Genomic DNA, 17,940 nt, shown 5'->3' with positions numbered 1-17,940 from the left:
GTGAGAAGACAGCTATAAGGAAATAGGTTATTCTCGAAAAAAGACAGAACTGTGTTTTTTTTTGTTTTTTTTTTTGTTTTTGGAGACAGGGTCTCACTCTGTCACCCCGGCTGGAGTGCAGTGACATGATCATGGCTCTCTGCAGCCTCAACCTGCTGGGCTGAAGTGATCCTCCCACCTCAGCCTCCCAAGTAGCATGCCACCACACCTGGGTAATTTTTGTATTTTTTGTAGAAATGAGATTTCACCATGTTGCCCAGGCTGATCTCGAACTCCTGAGCTCAAGCAGTCCTCCTGCCTTGGCCTCCCAAAGTGCTGGGATTAGAGGCATGAGCTACTGTGCCTGGGCTGGAACTGTTTATTCTTGAGAGTGGGGAGAATCGAGCATCCCCCTTCCCACCTACTGGATGACATTCACAGGCTCCAACTGCCGTTCTCTTGGGGTACGAAGCAGCTCCAGGCTAGACGCTTGTGGTGGACTCATGATAATGCAGCTCAGCAGCTCTGCTTTCAGCTGTCTGTATGTTTGCCAAATGTCCTGTGTCCACAAGAGCCATGCCAGGCTACGCCCACCACAGGCTGAGGAACCCAGTGAAGGCAACTCACGAGCCAGCAGAATACATCAAAGATCCACACACTTCAGCCCCTACTTTGGACATCTCATTTCCGCCTCCTCTCAATGTACTCCAGCCCTGAATGGAAATTACCTGGAGTTTTCTGAATTTCAAAGTTCTTATATAGAAGAAGGGAGAGAGTTGTAAAATTCTCGGTGAGATCTTTCCTGACTTTCTCGTTTCAAATTCCAATTTCTCCCTAACTCTTTTAACCCTACTCCCTGCTTTCTTTATCCTTCATAGCACTTAGCAGCTTCTATCACTCCCTTTTACCTCTTTCTCTATACAGACACACACTTATATAGATAATTGCTTTTCCCCCTACGAGAATCTAAGCTTGGTGAGGACAGACACCCCTGCTGATTCCCTGCTGTATCTCTAGTATCGACAACACTGCTGCGGCACAGCAGGCTCTCAATACGTTTCTGTCCATCTGAATTAGAGGGTATGCTCATTTCAAATGTCTGGATTGGGGGACCTGGGGAGAGGGTCAGAGCAGAGGACCTGACCACTGCCACACAACACAGCACACCTAGTAAACTCTTAATCCTGGATTCCCCAAACTATTTGACCCAATATAACACCTGCAGATAACTCCCATACTTTAGGATGTGCTTAAAGCACTTTCTTAACCTTAGCACCACTGACCTTATAAGCTGGATAAAATATATAATATATGTTTTATATATTATAACCATACACATTGATTAAAGGGTATCATAGAAGAGAAGGCCACCCAAAAATCAAAACCAAAGCTAAACCAGCAACTGGAGATGCGAGGGATAGGTAAGGGCTCTCCAGTTTTCCTCCTTCTAAGGATTCATATTTTCATATCTGAGCTGCTCACTCTCCTAAATCTCTTTTCTTTTATGAGAAAAGAAGTTTTATTAGGAAAGTCAAGTGTGCAAAAGGATCAGAGAACACTCAAGATATGTGAGTGGAACAGAAACTGCAAATCATCTTTTAATCTCTGTTTTACCTCCTTCTACAGCAAAACCTTGCATTTTTATTTATTTAATAAACAAATAAAAACAGTGAATATCACTGTTTCTATGTACAAGCACATTCTGAGTTTTAAACAAATGCCTTACAAATGAAGTTTTGGAACACATCCTGATTGTAAGAAGGAGGCTATTTATGCTGTACATACAATGCATTAACTTGTCCTTGTTATGGACTAAAGCTGTTCTGCATAAGCAGCACCCACTGGAAACAGGCACAGTTCTCCGAAGACAAGACGGTTGGGAGATGTAAACAACTTATAAAATAACAGGGTTTCTTTTCACTTTGAATAAGTGTTCTAGTCAAACCTGGAAGTGCCAGGTTTCTATAGAAGCAAAAATTCTTTTATTCCCCAGCCCTGTGATGTTTTTCTAATGAGCAACACAAAAGTACTTTTCACTAAAAATAGTTTCAAAATCCGAATGACGCATCATTCCCCGAACACTATAACACTGAAGTAAGAGGTCTCTCATCGCTAATATTAACACAAAATTCTCTCTCCAAATGCAAAATTTTCTGGACAAAATATTATTTTAGTGACAGAATCCAACTATGATGAGACAATGTATCTCTGACTCCCATATAGCTGTGGATCTGTCTAGAATATCAGGAAGCAATTTCCCTACAGGCAAATAACAAGGGCAACCCTAAGTGCATTCCAGCAGAATTCTGCCTGCGATAAAAGACTAATGATATTTATAAATTAAGAGTCTTGGACTATTACAGGTAGTCTAAGAACCCTATTACTTAAAGGCTGTCTGAGGAGAATGGCCCAGCTGCTCTGGCCATAGGGCACCTTTCCCTAAAACTACCTCAGACTGTGACCATGTATTCAATTCTTAAGACAGCTGGAAAAAAACAGGGAAGAATTAAGTAATATCATAGAGGAATCATTAATGGGACTATAAAAATACTTTTCAAGTATATGTGAAAAATGTTAAAACCAGTGAAACCATAGGATACAAAGATATGGCTAACAAATCCCAAAGGTGAATGTTTCTTAAATAGTTAGAAATAAACTATTTCTTAAATAGTTTCGGATCACAATACAGCAACATTTAAAAATAAAGATAATTAAATGACATTCAACTAGATATAAAGTTTTAAAATATTTTCTTAAAAATCAGTTTTTGAATGCAGAATATGTTTAAACAACAAAGTATAAATTGATTTGTTTTTTATTTACAATTTTAACTATATTTAACCATTATTTTTGGAATTCCTCATCTTCACATCAAATTTTTATCACTGAAGCACAAGTCCATTCACCTTGTTGTAGTTCCAGGAGAGATAAAATCTGATTGTAAAGGATTTATTTACAATAACCATTCTTACCAATAAATACTTTTATGAAATTATCCCTTAGTTTCTCCTTATTTTAAAAGTACAGTGTAGATTTGAGGCCAGGCATGGTGGCTCACACCTGTAATCCGAGCACTCTGGGAAACCGAGACGGTTGGATCTCTTAGCCCAGGAACTCAGAGACCAGCCTGGGCAACATGGTGAAACCCCATCTGTACAAAAAATACAAAATTAGATGGGTGTGGTGGCATATGCCTGTAGCCCCAGCTACTCAGGAGGCTGAGAGGTGGGAGGATCACTTGAGCTCCAGTCTGGGCGACACAGCAAGACTCTGTGTCAAAAAAAAAAAAAAAAAAAGATTTGCACAGTGTTTTACACAGACACAAAAGATGCTTTGGGTATGTGTATCTTCCTTAAATTTTATTTTGATTTATTTATTTTAAAAATAGAGACAGAGTTTTGCCATGTTGCCCGGGCTAGTCTCGAACTCCTGGGCTCCAGTGATCCTCCCAACTCACCCTCTCAAAGTGCTGGGATTATAGGTGTAAGCCACCGTGTCTGGCCTATGGGTATATTTGAAATATTCTCATGGCCGGCCAGGTGTGGTGGCTCGCACCTGCAATCCCAGCACTCTGGGAGGCCAAGGTGGGTGGATCGCTTGAGCCCAGGAGTTTAAGATCAGCCTGGGCAACATGGTGAAACCCCATCTCTACTAATATTACAAAAATTAGCTGGGTGTGGTGGCACATGCCTGTAATCCCAGCTATTCAGGAGACCGAGGTGGGAGAATCACTTGAACCTAGGAGGCAGAGGTTGCAGTGAGCTGAGATGGCGCCAGTGCACTCCAGTCTGGGTGACTAATTTTTTTTATTTTAAAGATACTGAAATATTCTCATGGCCAAGTTATGCTGATCATTATATATCGTTGGCCTTTTGACCTCTTCATACATGAGTTAATAGCAAATAAATTCCCATAAATCATGAATTTATTGGGTATAATTTGCAATTATATTTGAAAACACCACATACTCTAAAGTGCCTGAGTTTCAAGGCACGCTATCTTTTGTGCCTTCACACAGTGTCAAATTTGAGTGGGATTAAAGGGTGTCATAGAAGAGAAGGCCACCCAAAAATCAAAACCAAAGCTAAACCAGCAACTGGAGATGCGCGGGATAGGTAAGGGCTCTCCAGTTTTCCTCCTTCTAAGGATTCATATTTTCATATCTGAGCTGCTCACTCTCCTAAATCTCTTTTCTTTTATGAGAAAAGAAGTTTTATTAGGAAAGTCAAGTGTGAAAAAGGATCAGAGAACACTCAAGATATGTGAGTGGAACACAAACTGCAAATCATCCTTTAATCTCTGTTTCTACCTCCTTCTACAGCAAAACCTTGCATTTTAAATTTTATTTATTTATTTATTTGAGATGGAGTCTCACACTGTTGCCCAGGCTGGAGTGCAGTGGCATGATCTCAGCTCACTGCAACCTACGCCTCCTGGGTCCAGGCAATTTTCCTGCCTCAGCCTCCCAGGGAGCTGGAATTACAGGCGCCCGCCACCACGCCCAGCTAATTTTAGCAGAGACAGGGTTTCACCATGTTGTTCAGGCTGGTCTTGAACTCCTACCTCAGATGATCCTCTTGTCTTGACCTCCCAAAGTGCTAGGATTACAGGTGTGAGCCACCACACCCAGCCAAAACGTTGCATTTTTAACTGGTAAAATGGCTGCCCAGAAGTCCCCAGCTCCCCATAAAGCCAGATATGGCTATGGACCACATTCCCTGTGCATCAGATCTGGGTGGAAAGGTGCAGGTGCAGTGTGTGGGCCACACTTGCCTTTCCCTTACTGCTGATGGGACACAGGTTCTGGGGAGTCATCCTGGACCACTGGGACCCAGTGATACCGTAGATGGGAGAGCAACAAGGTGAGGGGGCCCAGGCAGAGCTGCCATACCAGTGTGGGACTCACCTGAGCGGGATACAATGCTATCTTGTTTAAGCCCCTCTTATTTAGAAACTCTATCACATAGTATCCGATGCATATGCTTGTTAATAAAGGGAGTCTGGAAGCTAGTGCCTGTGGTAATGCTTCTATTTAATTCTATCTCATACTCTAGGGTGCTAAATGCAAACTTAAAAAAAAAAAAAAAAAAAGACTAGGAGTCAATTTTACTATTTGCCTAGGAGAAGTGTTTTCTAAAGAAACAGATATAATTGCCTATTCTTACTGCAATGAAAAATGCCAGACAAATAATGTGAGTCTAGTTCAGAGATGGTCCAGCGAGCCTGACCGCTGATTTTCCCATCTGGTCACCATATGCCTGTGGGCTAGTTGGCAAACTAGCAATTAAGGAATGGGAGGAGGCCGTGCGTGGTGACTCACACCTGAAATCCCAGAACTTTAGGAGGCTGAGGTGGGCAGATCACTTAAGGTTAGGAGTTTGAGATCAGCTTGGCCAACACGTGAAACTCCGTCTCTACTAAAAATACAAAAAATTAGGCGAGGTGACAGACACCTGTAATCCCAGCTACTTGGGAAGCTGAGGCAGGAGAATCACTTGAACCCGGAAGGCAGAGGTTGCAGTGAGCCGAGATCAAGCCATTGCACTCCAGTCTAGGCAACAGAGCGAGACTCCATCTCAAAAAAAAAAAAAAAAAAAACAAACACAAAACAAAACAAAAAAGGGAATTTGGGGAAAACCCAAAAATCAAAAACCTAAGTCATGTTCTGGAGTCTTTCCTTTGGATTTTCTTTTTTGATTTGTAGGTGTGGTCACTGAAAACCTTTAAAAAGAAAAAAGATGTAAAACCTTTCAAAAGCCAAATGTATACAAGATAATAAAGATGATCTGGCTGGAGTAGCTATAATCATGATAATACAGTAGGGAAATGCAGTGAGCACTTATGTTAGCCTGACGCTGCCAAGATGCCCACACCAACCATCTCACTTAAGCCTCAAACCTCCAAGGCTATATAAAATGACATGACTGTCGATGTTGCACCAGAACTACATCCAAGGCCTTATCTTCTGACAGCGTTTTGCTCTTAAAATTGCTTGTAAAGCATCCATAAAAATTCTCAGATTTCCAAGCATTTCATGTAGAAAAACAGCTTTTAAAAATGCTAACAGATTCTTGCTTCTATAACTTAAATTCAGTCAAAAGTTTAAAAAGTAGGAAATTATACCAATTTGACCATCCTGAAGACATTAATCACAGATAAAAAGAATAAAAAGAGCCAGTGTAATAGATTTTGAAAGATGGTTTTGTGTGTGTGTGTGTGTGTGTGTGTGTGTTTTGTTTTTTTCAAAAATTCTACAGGGCAGGATTTATGGTAACAGATCTTTGTACCAGTTCTCACTGGGTCTTGAGATTGAAGGTGACTGCATCTCAGTAATAAAGTGGCAAAACTTAAGGTAGGTTCAGTGAAAAGACAATACCTGTAAAAGTTAAGCCATTTAATTCATCCCTTAACCACCACAACACATGTTTAGGACTAGTGATGACCACTAAGCACTGTTACTCATGTAACCTCATCCTTCCCTTGTATTCCGATATGCTTTCTTAAGAGGGAGAGTGAGCAGGTGGGTATTATAGCCAACAGGTAAGACACAGGCATGGGAAATAAAAGCCATTACAATTTAACCTGTTTATTGGGACAGAAAAAAAATGAGAAGTGTTTTTCAAGATGCGCTTTTTTCCATGCAGTGTTCTTCTTCTTTTGTTCCTGTGTTCTCTTTGCATGCTTTCAAGAAATCATGGGAAGAAGCTGGTACCTCATTCAGAACAAAGTAAAACAATGAAGCCCAAGGAGCGAAGTGCTAGCATCATGGCTAAAAATGTCAGGGGAGAAGGAAGTGACGGAAGCTCTGAGCCATCTTCAACCCACGGAATGTTTGGACAATGTCCTGTGACCCCAAAGTGCTGTGGATTCCACCAATTTCAATTGGTTCCCACTGGCCAATCCCGGGAAATATCCAGGCTGTGTCTGCAGCACTCCCTCCAGTGTTGCTCTTAGAGAGTGGTTCCATCTTAGTCTGCAGGAAGTGGGCACTGCCCTGGGGCATCCAGGTCTTCCTGCCCAGCACCGTACCAGCCTCTCAGGAACTGGGTGAGGGCTCTGGTGATAAATACGAGCTCTACCCACAGGGTGTTATGAGGCCACAAAGAACTATGCTTCTTAAGAGCCTTTAATTCGGGAAATGAAACTGGTGGGATATTTCTTAAATTAAAATGCAGGATATAGAATTTATTGTATAATGTGATCTCAGGCATGTAAAAATATATTGGGAAAATCTGGAAGGAAATACAACAAAATAGAATTTTTTTTTTTTCTGATAGGAGTAGGAACTTGAGTTATCTTCTTCTTTATAGTTTACTGTATTTCTTAACTTTTCTACAATGAGCGTGTATTAAAAATAACTTACTCTGGCTGGGCGTGGTGGCTCATGCCTATAATCCCAGCACGTTGGGAGGCTGAGGTGGGTGGATCATCTGATGTCAGGAGTTCAGGACCAGCCTGGCCAAGATGGTGAAACCCCATCTCTACTAAAAATACAAAAATTAGCCGGGCATGGTGGTGGGTGCCTGTAATCCCAGCTACTCAGGAGGCTGAGGCAGGAGAGTCGCTTGAACCTGGGATGCGGAAGTTGCAGGGAGCAGAGATCGTGCCAGTGTACTCCAACCTTGGCAACAGAGCCAGACTCCATCTCAAAACAAAACACACACACACACACACACACACACACACACACAACTTATTTTTCCCTACAATAAAAAGAGGTGAGGGAAGATTTTGGTTATGCTGAAAATAACTACAGTCCTGTCTAATCTATTTCTTAACATCAAGTACAATGAAACAAAACTATGTGACAGCACCAGTTTATTCACTCTGAGCTAATGCTTTCAGATTATGGGTTTCTTAGAGGGAAACTTCCCCTACTTAAGAGGACATACATCTCATTAGGGGTATTTTAGCAAATCCTACTGCACCATGTGGTTTTATGGCATAACTTTAAGAGCAATGACAATGAATTTTAAAAGCAAACACAATGACTGAGTCTTGAGATTAAAGATCACTTTAATTGGAACAACATAAATTAGTATTTTCCTCAAGGCAGTCACTTAAGGAAACCACTTATCCCCCTATATTGATGTTGCCATTTCTCAAAATATTTTTGGAACTTTCTGTGGAACTGCTCAGAAAAATCGTTCTGTTATTTCAATCACTCCCTATTTTTGACCAAAAATGGTTTTACCAGTTTGACACATTATTTACCTGACTTGACATCAAATTTTTTTAGGCTCTTAGATTTGCCCTAAAGAAAACCCTATTCTCAAAGGATAAAGATTCCCAACCACTGAGATTCTTTTTTTTAAGTCCTCACACAACGAAAACAATTCTAAACCTGTTCCCAACCATATTTTGAGTAATAATAGCATTCCTGCAATACCTGGCTGATCCCCCAAGATGACTAGTCTGAAGAGGCCAATTTTGGCGGTGGGAGAAAAGAAAGAGATCCATTACAGATTCGTGAAAACCCGTGATAAAGGCAATGGAGTTAGGTTGATTTTGTATCCCAGTAAACACTAATAAAAACCTATTAGAAGCCAAAAATTCTTGAGTACAATAGAAAAATGAAAAACCATCAGTGGTTACTTTGGTCCTTTGAGGTGGCCAGCAGGGGCAGAATCTCAGGCTGGACACCCCAGGGGTTCCTTCTTATAGGACAAGATAAGACTAGCTACCTTTTGTCTCCATTTGCCTTGTTCATCATTTGTCAACAATGGCTTCACATTAGAATCACCCAGGGAGCTTTAAAAAAAAATACCAGTTGACTGGCAACATCCAGACAATGGAATCTGAATCTCAGAGGGTAAAGTGTAGGTATATATATTTGTGTGTATGTGTGTGTGTGTGCACGCGTGTGTGTGTACTGTTTATTCTTCTCTTTTCCCTTCCTTCAAGTTCCCAGGTGAACTGGATGCCCTGAAGTACAGAAAGGGGTGAGAATCGTGGGCAGCTGGTCAGATGAAGATCAAGGCTTCCATCTACAGAGCCTATCTCAGTTGATGAAATGAGCTCCTGAGTAACTCACTCGTCACCTCACACTATGATTCATAAAAACAGAAATTAGGGACTATTCCTTGGTCTGTACATACAATCTTAGAAAATAATATAAAAAATGAGGATAAGAAGCATACAGTCTCTAGTTGACTAACCACATGAAAGATGAAAACACAGAAGTAGGCTACACAACGAACCCATGTCAGAGTCTAGTTATTGGGGGTGATTCTCTTTTCTTCTTTTGGACTCTAAATTTTATCTGTAGACTCTAATTTTTTCTTTCTCTTTTTTTTTTTTTTTTTTTTTTTTCAGAGACAGTGTTGCTCTGTTGCCCAGCCTGGAGTGCAGTGGCACAATCTTGGCTCACTGCAACCTCCGCCTCCAGGATTCCAGCGATTCTCGTGCCTCAACCTCCTGAGTAGCCAGAATTACAGGTGCATGCCACCATGCCTGGCTACATATTTTTGTATTTTTAGTAGAGATGGGGTTTCACCATGTTGGCCAATTTGGCCTCGAACTCCTGGCCTCAAGTGATCCACCTACCTCAGCCTCCAACAGTGCTGTAATTATAGGGTGAGTTACCACACCTGGCCTTAAATTTTCCATAATGAATATGTGTCACCTTTTGATACCTAATCTAGTGCTGGCCTGCTGACTTAAGAGATTAAAAACCACATACCGGTAGTATCTTGGGCTGTCACATCCACACCATGTGTAACCATGACCCTGAGGCATTCCACGTGTCCTTTTGCAGCAGCAAGATGGAAACTGGAAAGAAGTAAACACAATCTCCTTGAGATTTCTACTCTTTAATGTTCATCTCCAACAAATTTTTTTCCCTGCCATTTCATGTACAATTTCTCTTCCTTGAGCTCCACAAACACCCACTGACTACACATTATTATCAATCTCATTTTGAAGAGGAGGAAACAGAGGCTCAGGATGGTCTGAGAATTTTCTCATTGACAGCTGTAGTTAAATAATGGAGCAGGAGTTTGATCTTCCAGCCCCAAAGACCAGGCTTGAAAAAAGTAAGATTCAGTCATATATTTATCTCTTGATGAAACAAATCAGAAAGTCCCAACTAGATTGAATTTCTAAGTAATATGTCTTTATCAATGTTTTCCTATTGTCTAGTGTTTTCACCACAGCTATTTCACCATTTTAAAGTGATATGCTCTAAAAAAAAAATCTTGTCTAAGTCAGAGTGGCCAAGGTTCTTGGACAACTCAATGCCCACTGTTATGTTGTATCTGAGTAACAATAGTTGCATGCAATATTTGATAAGTGTCTAATGTGGGTCAAGCATCTGACTACACACTTTTATGCATTGTTTTTCATTCCTAAGACAGCTCTTTAAAGGTGAGTTCTATTACTTTCTTCATTAGATGGCAGGTGTCTACACTCTAGTGCAAACAGCATTAGAGAAGGCCCACCATTAAGACTCCAGAACTCAATGAAACTTGGGAGCACGAACCATGATCAGCATGTTTAGATTGGGCATTAGAGGAAGGGATAATATCCAAATGCGAAATCAATCATCCCTGCATGTCCTGGGAAGAAGGGCACTTTTGCATGCAGAAAGAAGCAAAGTACAATTCCACTGGGTGGTTAGGCCCAGAGGCCAAGATGGCTGCAAAATCTGGGCAAGTTTCCCTTCTCTCAGTTTCCATCCTGTAGAGAGGTTAATGAGTCTTCTAGTTCTTCCCCTGCCTCAGTCCTCTTTTAGGGATGTGACCTCAGGATACCTCTCATGAAGTCTCTTAGTGTCTGTACCTCTGAATTAATGTCCACATAATATTTTCTCATTGGGTAGGATCTGTCATTGAAATCCAGGGTAACATGAAAAGTCCGATAGCTGGAAAGTCCGATAGCTGATATTTAAACCCAAGTTGGTCTGATTCCAGACTTCTTCTCTTAATAACTTGGCTGAGTGAGGGGGACATATCAACAAATAGGAATACTTCAGTACTCATTGCAAATCAGCCATAACATAATGATCTGTGTGTTTTGGGAAGTCATTTTAACCTCTCTGCACCTAAATTTCCTCCATTGTAAAGGCTGGGGATCAAGTCAAATAATTTCTAATGGTTCCTTTGGCTCTAATGTTTAATTATTTTAGCTTACCTGTCTCTACTCACTGCAACTACTTCTGTATTTGTGCAGCAATCTATGTGTAATATCTATTTACAGTCACAATTTATTTTATAAGTGATTTCACATTACAGTAAAACTTTGCATGCAATAATTTGGGAATGTAGTGACTTTTCATTTTTTTATATTGTTTGAGATGGAGTCTCATTCTGTTGCCTAGGCTGGAGTGCAGTGGCACAATCTTGGCTCTCTGCAAACACCGCCTCCCAGGTTCAAGTGATTCTCCTCCCTCAGCCTCCCGAACAGCTGGGATTATGGGCGTGTGCTACCACACCAAGTTGATTTTTGTATTTTTAGGAGAGATGGGGCTTCACCATGTTAGCCAGGCTGGTCTCAAACTCCTGACCTCAGGTGATCCACCCACCTCAGTCTCCCAAAGTGCTGGGATTACAGGCATGAGCCACCACGCCTGGCCATAGTGACTTGTTTAAATGGAATTTCTGATTCAATATAGCTTAACCAAACTATATTGGGAGTGCAATAAATTACTCCACTTCTCAACATTGTTGGGATAGCTTCATTTTACAGTAAGTTCACTTTTAAGCAGTAAGGTTATTATTAATCTTGGTGGAAGGTTTCTAAAAGTTTCCCAGCCTTAGGAATAGTACATGTAACATAATTAATTGCTCTTGGGAATATGGAGTCTCTTCAATTATTGAATTGTATGTTTAGGGATACTAATTGAAATGCCCCTGGATTACTAAGCCCTAAAATTGATTAATGTTTAGCTTCTTAATGTCTTTGTGTTTGTTTGTAAGCTGTTCACTATGCCATCTCCTAAAAACTAAATCAAAAGTATCTAAATAAGAGAGTAGCCATATCCCATTCTAAAGATAAACATACCAGGAAGTGTCTACTGCACATGTACTTATACACACACCCCAATCAATCAATTATATTTATCTATATTTAACTTTTGATTGAAATATAACATGTAAAGAAAGCTACACATATAATTGTATCGCTTGCTAAATTTTCACAAATGAAATATTTTTCTTTCATACGAATCAAGAAACAATGTGGTCAGAGACCCCCAAAACCCTCCTGCTGGCACCCCAGAAGTTCTCCATGTGCCCCTTTTAGTTACTAACCCCTTCCCCATGTGATATTTTTATTTTTTTCTACTCTGAGGCTCCTTGGATTACCTCTGCATTACATAGTCTATGTATGGGTGGTTGGAACTGCAGACCATCTGCCAGTGAAACATTATTATAGGCCACTCCTGTACATTGGTAAATGCAGTCTGTTGAACGTGATATGATATTCTACAAATGATCTGGGAAATGCAGAGTTTCAGGATCATCACTTGGAAGGCCCCCGATCAACACAAGGCAGAAGTGAGGTGTTAGGAAGCTGCGCTCAATTTCCATTCCCAGAGCAGAATTTTCTTAGACACAGCTTTTTAAAAGAAAATCCCTGATATCAACCTGAATTGACATATTTGATGGCTGAAACACATTTTATTGAGGGATCCAGTTAGTTAAAGCTTCATTGCATATGTTTTAATAAATTGTGTGTGATAGTGAGAGATTTTATTTTGTCCTGCCTCTCCCATTGAGAGTTTAGATCAGTAAGTGACTTTTTTTCTCTATTCTGGGGACTTTCCAACTATTATCCTGCAGAATGCTTGCATCCTGCTGAGAAAATAGAATGACAGAATTTTCCAAATTCATTGTTTTGGCTTCATGTATTTTACCTAAAGCTGCATCACTTAACTGCTCTTACAGATAAAACGGACAAAGTACAAACAAATAGAAATAACTAGAAACAGCTCATTCTGTAAGGATAGTCTTGGCTTTGATTTTACACTGCATGAATCTAATACCATATTTTTTGCTAGTAAAACCATTGCTAGTTCATGTAATTCAGTTTAACATTATTTCAAGGTGTTTCTGCAAGAAAACTCTAACATCCAGGTGTTTGCTGTGTTCTGATGTTACATGAAAGCTTCTGCTCTGCTTTCTAAAACACACAGGCATAGGAATGATCATGAAAAGCAGGAAAGGGAAAAACTGATCATTTTAGCTAGAAGTGTATGATCCATTTCTCCAGACAAGGAGCTCCACTGTGTATCATCATTCCTCTCACTGGGTATGCACTTCTGGCAAATGGAAGCAAAGCCAGGAAACACAGTCTGTGAGTCTGCTCTTGGGGAGATAGTCACTAATGCTGTGTGCTCTCTCTGCCCCTCCAGGTCTACCCTCTGTCCAGAGGCAGTCCCCTAATGAACTGTATCCAATGGGCTGCCCTGTGTTTTGGCTCCTGGCTGGACTTGCCCAGTGAGAATGACAATGGGGTTCAGGGCATCATCTCCTCCCCTCCTTCCCTGGCCACACCTCAGCAGTGGCTGCCTTCCTCTGTGAAGACCACAGCTCTGCCAAGCCGGCTCTCCCAAAGCCACAGCTGCAGCTCTCCCTCCTTGCCCCTTCACGTCAAGAGTAGAAATAGATACTCACTGTTGCTAGAGTCCTGGGCGGCCTTCCCAACCTTACTGGTTTCCCTTAACCTGGCCACATATTTGTAAATAGTTCCTTTCTTAAGCTCTCATCAATTATCCTATTTGATGCTACCTATTCCTGCTAGAACCCTGAATTACAGCAGGGTTGGGTATTTTGTGTGTGATGATCCACAGGATGAACTGTTAAGTTCTAGTGGATATTATCTGATTAAACATTTCTAAGAGCCAATTCAGGCTATCCTTTTCAAGTTTTAATTGCCACATATAGTTTGTTTGCTTATTTAACATATGGGCATTGTGGCTAAAATGTAATGAGAGAATATACCATATAACTTTTTAATTATATGGCATATAGTAAGTGACTTCAAAAAAGTTTTCTAATGTGGTCTTAGGCCAAAGTAGAAACCTGTTTAAAGGGTTGAAGAATATACCTCTCCACAGGTAAGAAAAACAAATGACTTTAGAAAAAGCCAGCACACAGTCTGGAATGTCCCACTACTCAATAAAGAAATACTAAAATTCAAACTTTTTACGGTAAACTTAGTTTTGAGAGAATAATCAAACCCCCAACAATACATATGGGCACCAACACACATGGATACAAACAACTGCTACAAAAACAAAATTAAAAAGCCATCAAAATTCACATACTTCTTACCAACTCAACCATCCATGTAATTTGTAAAATGTAATTAAGACTCTCAGAAAATACAAAAATGTATCAGCTCCTGAACCTTCCCATCATGCTAAGGTTTCATTCATTCTACTTGATGCAGACTCTAAAGGAATTACTTAATTTTATCAGAGTCACTGACATATTACTCATTGAAGTACATACTAGAATTGTGGTCTACAACTGGGAAATTCTCAATAAGTTCTGTGGGCATATCCTGTGTAATAATGAGGGTTCTTCAGTAACGAGTTAGAAGTAAAATAAAATTTACTAAATATTCTATACTATATACTATGTATATATACACACACACCCATATACACACTATACATGTTATATATATTGTACCATATTCTACTATTAAAAATGTGCAGGCTAGGTTTAGAAAAAAATGCAAAATAAGAAAGCATAACTATCAAGAAAGTCATTTTGATCTCTATTGCTTGCTCTAACTCTTTAAAATATCTTACTTTTTATATAATACAGTAATGAATCATTGCCATAATTTTAGTCAGAAAATCATTTTACTACTTAACTTGGAATGTAGCATCTATAACCTGAAAGAGTTTGCTCAATGAGTTATCACATAAAAGAAAACCAAAATGGTCAGCTTTGTCCTGTTCGTATGAAAGGTGCGCAAATGCAGAAGAAATAGGCACAAATCAGACAACGAAGTGACTGTTGACGATTCCCTACCAACCCATCTCCTGTATATTATGAAAGCACTTATATATTCAATCTGGGCATCTTACACTTGAACAACCAACTGAAAGAGCAACCTCACTTAGTTTATTCCCCTCAGAGAGAACGGAAGCTCCTAGAAATAGGACCCCTGCCTCCTTTTTGTCTCACTCTCCAACCCTACACCTAGAAGCAGCTATTAATCAGGAGTGGAATAAACACCAATGTACAGAAGAACAGGGTGGGAAAACCACACTACTAACTTCTTTTCTGTATCTAATTTGAATATCAAGTCATCTTAACGTTTTAATTTCAGGGACTCTGGTTCTTATTCCTAATGTCTGTGATTTTGAAAAATTAAAGCTTCCAACCTTATAGCTTTATCAAAGCTTAGAAGAGGGACAAAAACATCTAGTCAGATGATAAAGTATAACAAGAAGCAGGATATTAGGGAGGTAGTGCTGGTAACCTTAAGGACTCAGACTATCTGGGTTTGAATCTATGCTTCCTTACTTATTAGGCTCTATCTCCATTTCCATGTCAGTAAAATGTGTTGTGAGGTATACAGGAATTACGTACAAAAGCACTTTGTAAAGTGTGAAGTGGGAAATAAACACTCAAAACATGCCACCAATTATTGTATCCTCACCAACACAAAGCACGGCACAGAGTCTGTGACATGTTGCTTGCTAAAAGGAATTGTTTCAATGTTCACAAAGGACACAGTAGCAAAAGTTAAATCAGAACCACCACTGCTTAAAAAACGAAGAGGGGAAAGGAGGGGCAAAAGCTATGTGTGTTTCCATTGAATGGAAACTTGGGAACAAAGTCGTAGACAAGTAGCAAACCACAATAAACCACCCAAGACAAGCCTTGTCTAACGCCCACACTTGAGAAGCTGACGTTCTGGCACCTCTCACAGAAGTGATCATCCCCAAAGCAGGGTTTGGCAGCAGCAAGTCATTAACATTTAGCCTCGGAATGTGAACCAGAAGCACAGCAAACTTTGAATAAGATACTCAAGTGGAAAGTTACGTTCTTTTGGGTAGAAAAACATGACCAGCCAGTGGCAGAACCTGATATGTAGATGACGGTGAGTAGATTTCCCTTCTCATGTATGCGGTGACTGATAAATGTCAGCATCCTCACAGGCTGGGGCTCTCTATCTAGACGGCAGGCAGTCATCTGTGGGGTCATCTCAGGCTTAGGAAGCAGATGGTGCCCAAGGCCAGCACATGACTCATTAAGAGCATGACTGGTGCCCTCTGATGGCCTGTGTCCTGGATAGCTGGCAACTCTAAATAAAGAGAACTTACAGATTAGGATGGGGTAGGGGGCGAGGGCAGTAAGTTGATAAAACTTACCTATCCTCTTTAAACATAGTGTTTTTTGTTTTTGTTTCTGTTTTGAGGTGGAGTCTCACTCTGTCGCCCAGGCTAGAGTGCAGTGACTCAATCTTGGCTCACTGAAACTTCCACTTCCTGAGTTTAAGTGATTCTTGTGCCTAAGCCTCCCTAGTAGCCGGGATTACAGGTGTGCACCACCATGCCTGACTAATTTTTGTGTTTTGGCAGAGATGGGGTTTCACCATTTTGGCCAGGCTGGTCTTGAACTCCTGACCTCAAGTGATCCACCTGCCTCGGCCTCCCAAAGTGCTGGGATTACAGGCGTGAGCCACCATACCCAGCCAAACATGGTATTCTTAACAATGTTAATTCTAAGGCATTGGAATTAACTCAAGTATCGTATCATTTTGATATTTCTATAGTTGTATATTTTTACAAGTACTGCTACTTCTATAGCTAAAAGTATTCATTCATATATTTACTATAACATTAGGGTATCTATGTGTGAGACATGGTTCTAAGGAAACAATAATGAATAAAACAAAGTTCCTGCCTTTATGGAGCTCGACTTTCAGCAGGAAGACTAAAGAGAACCAATGGTTTCAACTGGGGGTGCTTTTGCACCCTTGTCCTTGGAATATTTGGCAATGTCTGGAGACATTTTTTATTATGGACTAGGGAAGAGGGAGAGAAGGGAGATTCTATTGGCATCTGATCTGCAGAGGCCAGAGATGCTGCTGACCATCTCTACAATGCACAAGATAGGTCCCCACAACTACAAATTATCTATCCAGACTAAAATATCAGTAGTGGGCTGGGTGTGGTGGCTCATGCCTGCAACCCAGCACTTTGGGAGGTGGAGGGGGGCAGACTGCTTGAGCCCAGGAGTTCAAGACCAGCCTGAACAACATGGCCAAATCCTGTCTTTACAAAAAAAAAATTTAAAAATTAGCCAGGTCTGGTAGCACATGCTTGTAGTCCCAACTACTCGGGAGGCTAAGGCGGGAGGATAGCTTAAGCCTGGGAGGTAGAAGCTATAGTAAGCTGTGATCACACTACCACTGCACTCTAGCCTGGGTGACAGTGAGACCCTGTCTAGGAAAAAAAAAAAAAAAATCAGTAGTACCCAGGTTAAGAAACTCTGTAATAAACCATTAAAGGCAATGTATATACTAAAAACATAATTCTATAAAAACAAATTAAACAAAGACCAAAAAACAAAATAAAAAGAGAATTTAATCTTTATATTGAGTTATAATCCATGTACCATAAAAATCACCATTTTTAAAATGCACAATTAAGTTGCTTTTAGTATATTCACAAAGCTGGCAACCAACGTCATTATCTAATTCTAGAACATTTGCATCATCTCCTCCCAAAAAAAATCCCTTTATCCATTAGCAGTCGCTCCCCATTTCCCTACTTTCCCAACTCCCAGGAAACCACAAATCTACTTGCAGTTTCTATGGATTTGCCTATTCTGGACATTTCATTTTAAAGATGGGATCGTATAATACATTGTCCTTTGTGTCTGGTTTCTCTCATTTAGCATGTTTTCAAGGTTCCTCCATGTTGCAGTATGCATTAGTACTTCATTCCTTCCTTAATAATATTTCATTGTATGGATATGCTATATTTTGTTTATC

The 17,940-nt window shown here is 40.3% G+C and overlaps 3 protein-coding genes across 11 annotated transcripts in view; all 3 read right to left on the bottom strand.

The window, feature by feature from the left end:
• The window catches only part of BRIX1 (biogenesis of ribosomes BRX1), a 305,669-nt gene that overhangs the window by 125,591 nt on the left and 162,138 nt on the right, over window positions 1–17,940 (bottom strand). The gene's annotated exons all lie outside the window — the stretch shown is intronic.
• RAI14 (retinoic acid induced 14) overlaps window positions 1–17,940 on the bottom strand; it is a 174,544-nt gene that overhangs the window by 28,763 nt on the left and 127,841 nt on the right. For all 9 annotated transcript variants that reach the window (XM_050793812.1, XM_050793818.1, XM_050793811.1 and 6 more), the window contains one exon: window positions 9,662–9,750. In XM_050793812.1, the coding sequence (XP_050649769.1) occupies window positions 9,662–9,750 (89 nt within the window). The remainder of the gene's footprint in view (window positions 1–9,661; window positions 9,751–17,940) is intronic.
• TTC23L (tetratricopeptide repeat domain 23 like) overlaps window positions 1–17,940 on the bottom strand; it is a 155,176-nt gene that overhangs the window by 100,550 nt on the left and 36,686 nt on the right. The gene's annotated exons all lie outside the window — the stretch shown is intronic.

This window comes from Macaca thibetana, chromosome 6 (assembly GCF_024542745.1).
Source record: "Macaca thibetana thibetana isolate TM-01 chromosome 6, ASM2454274v1, whole genome shotgun sequence".
Taxonomy (NCBI): Eukaryota; Metazoa; Chordata; class Mammalia; order Primates; family Cercopithecidae; genus Macaca; species Macaca thibetana.
This window is presented reverse-complemented; position numbering and strand designations above follow the sequence as displayed.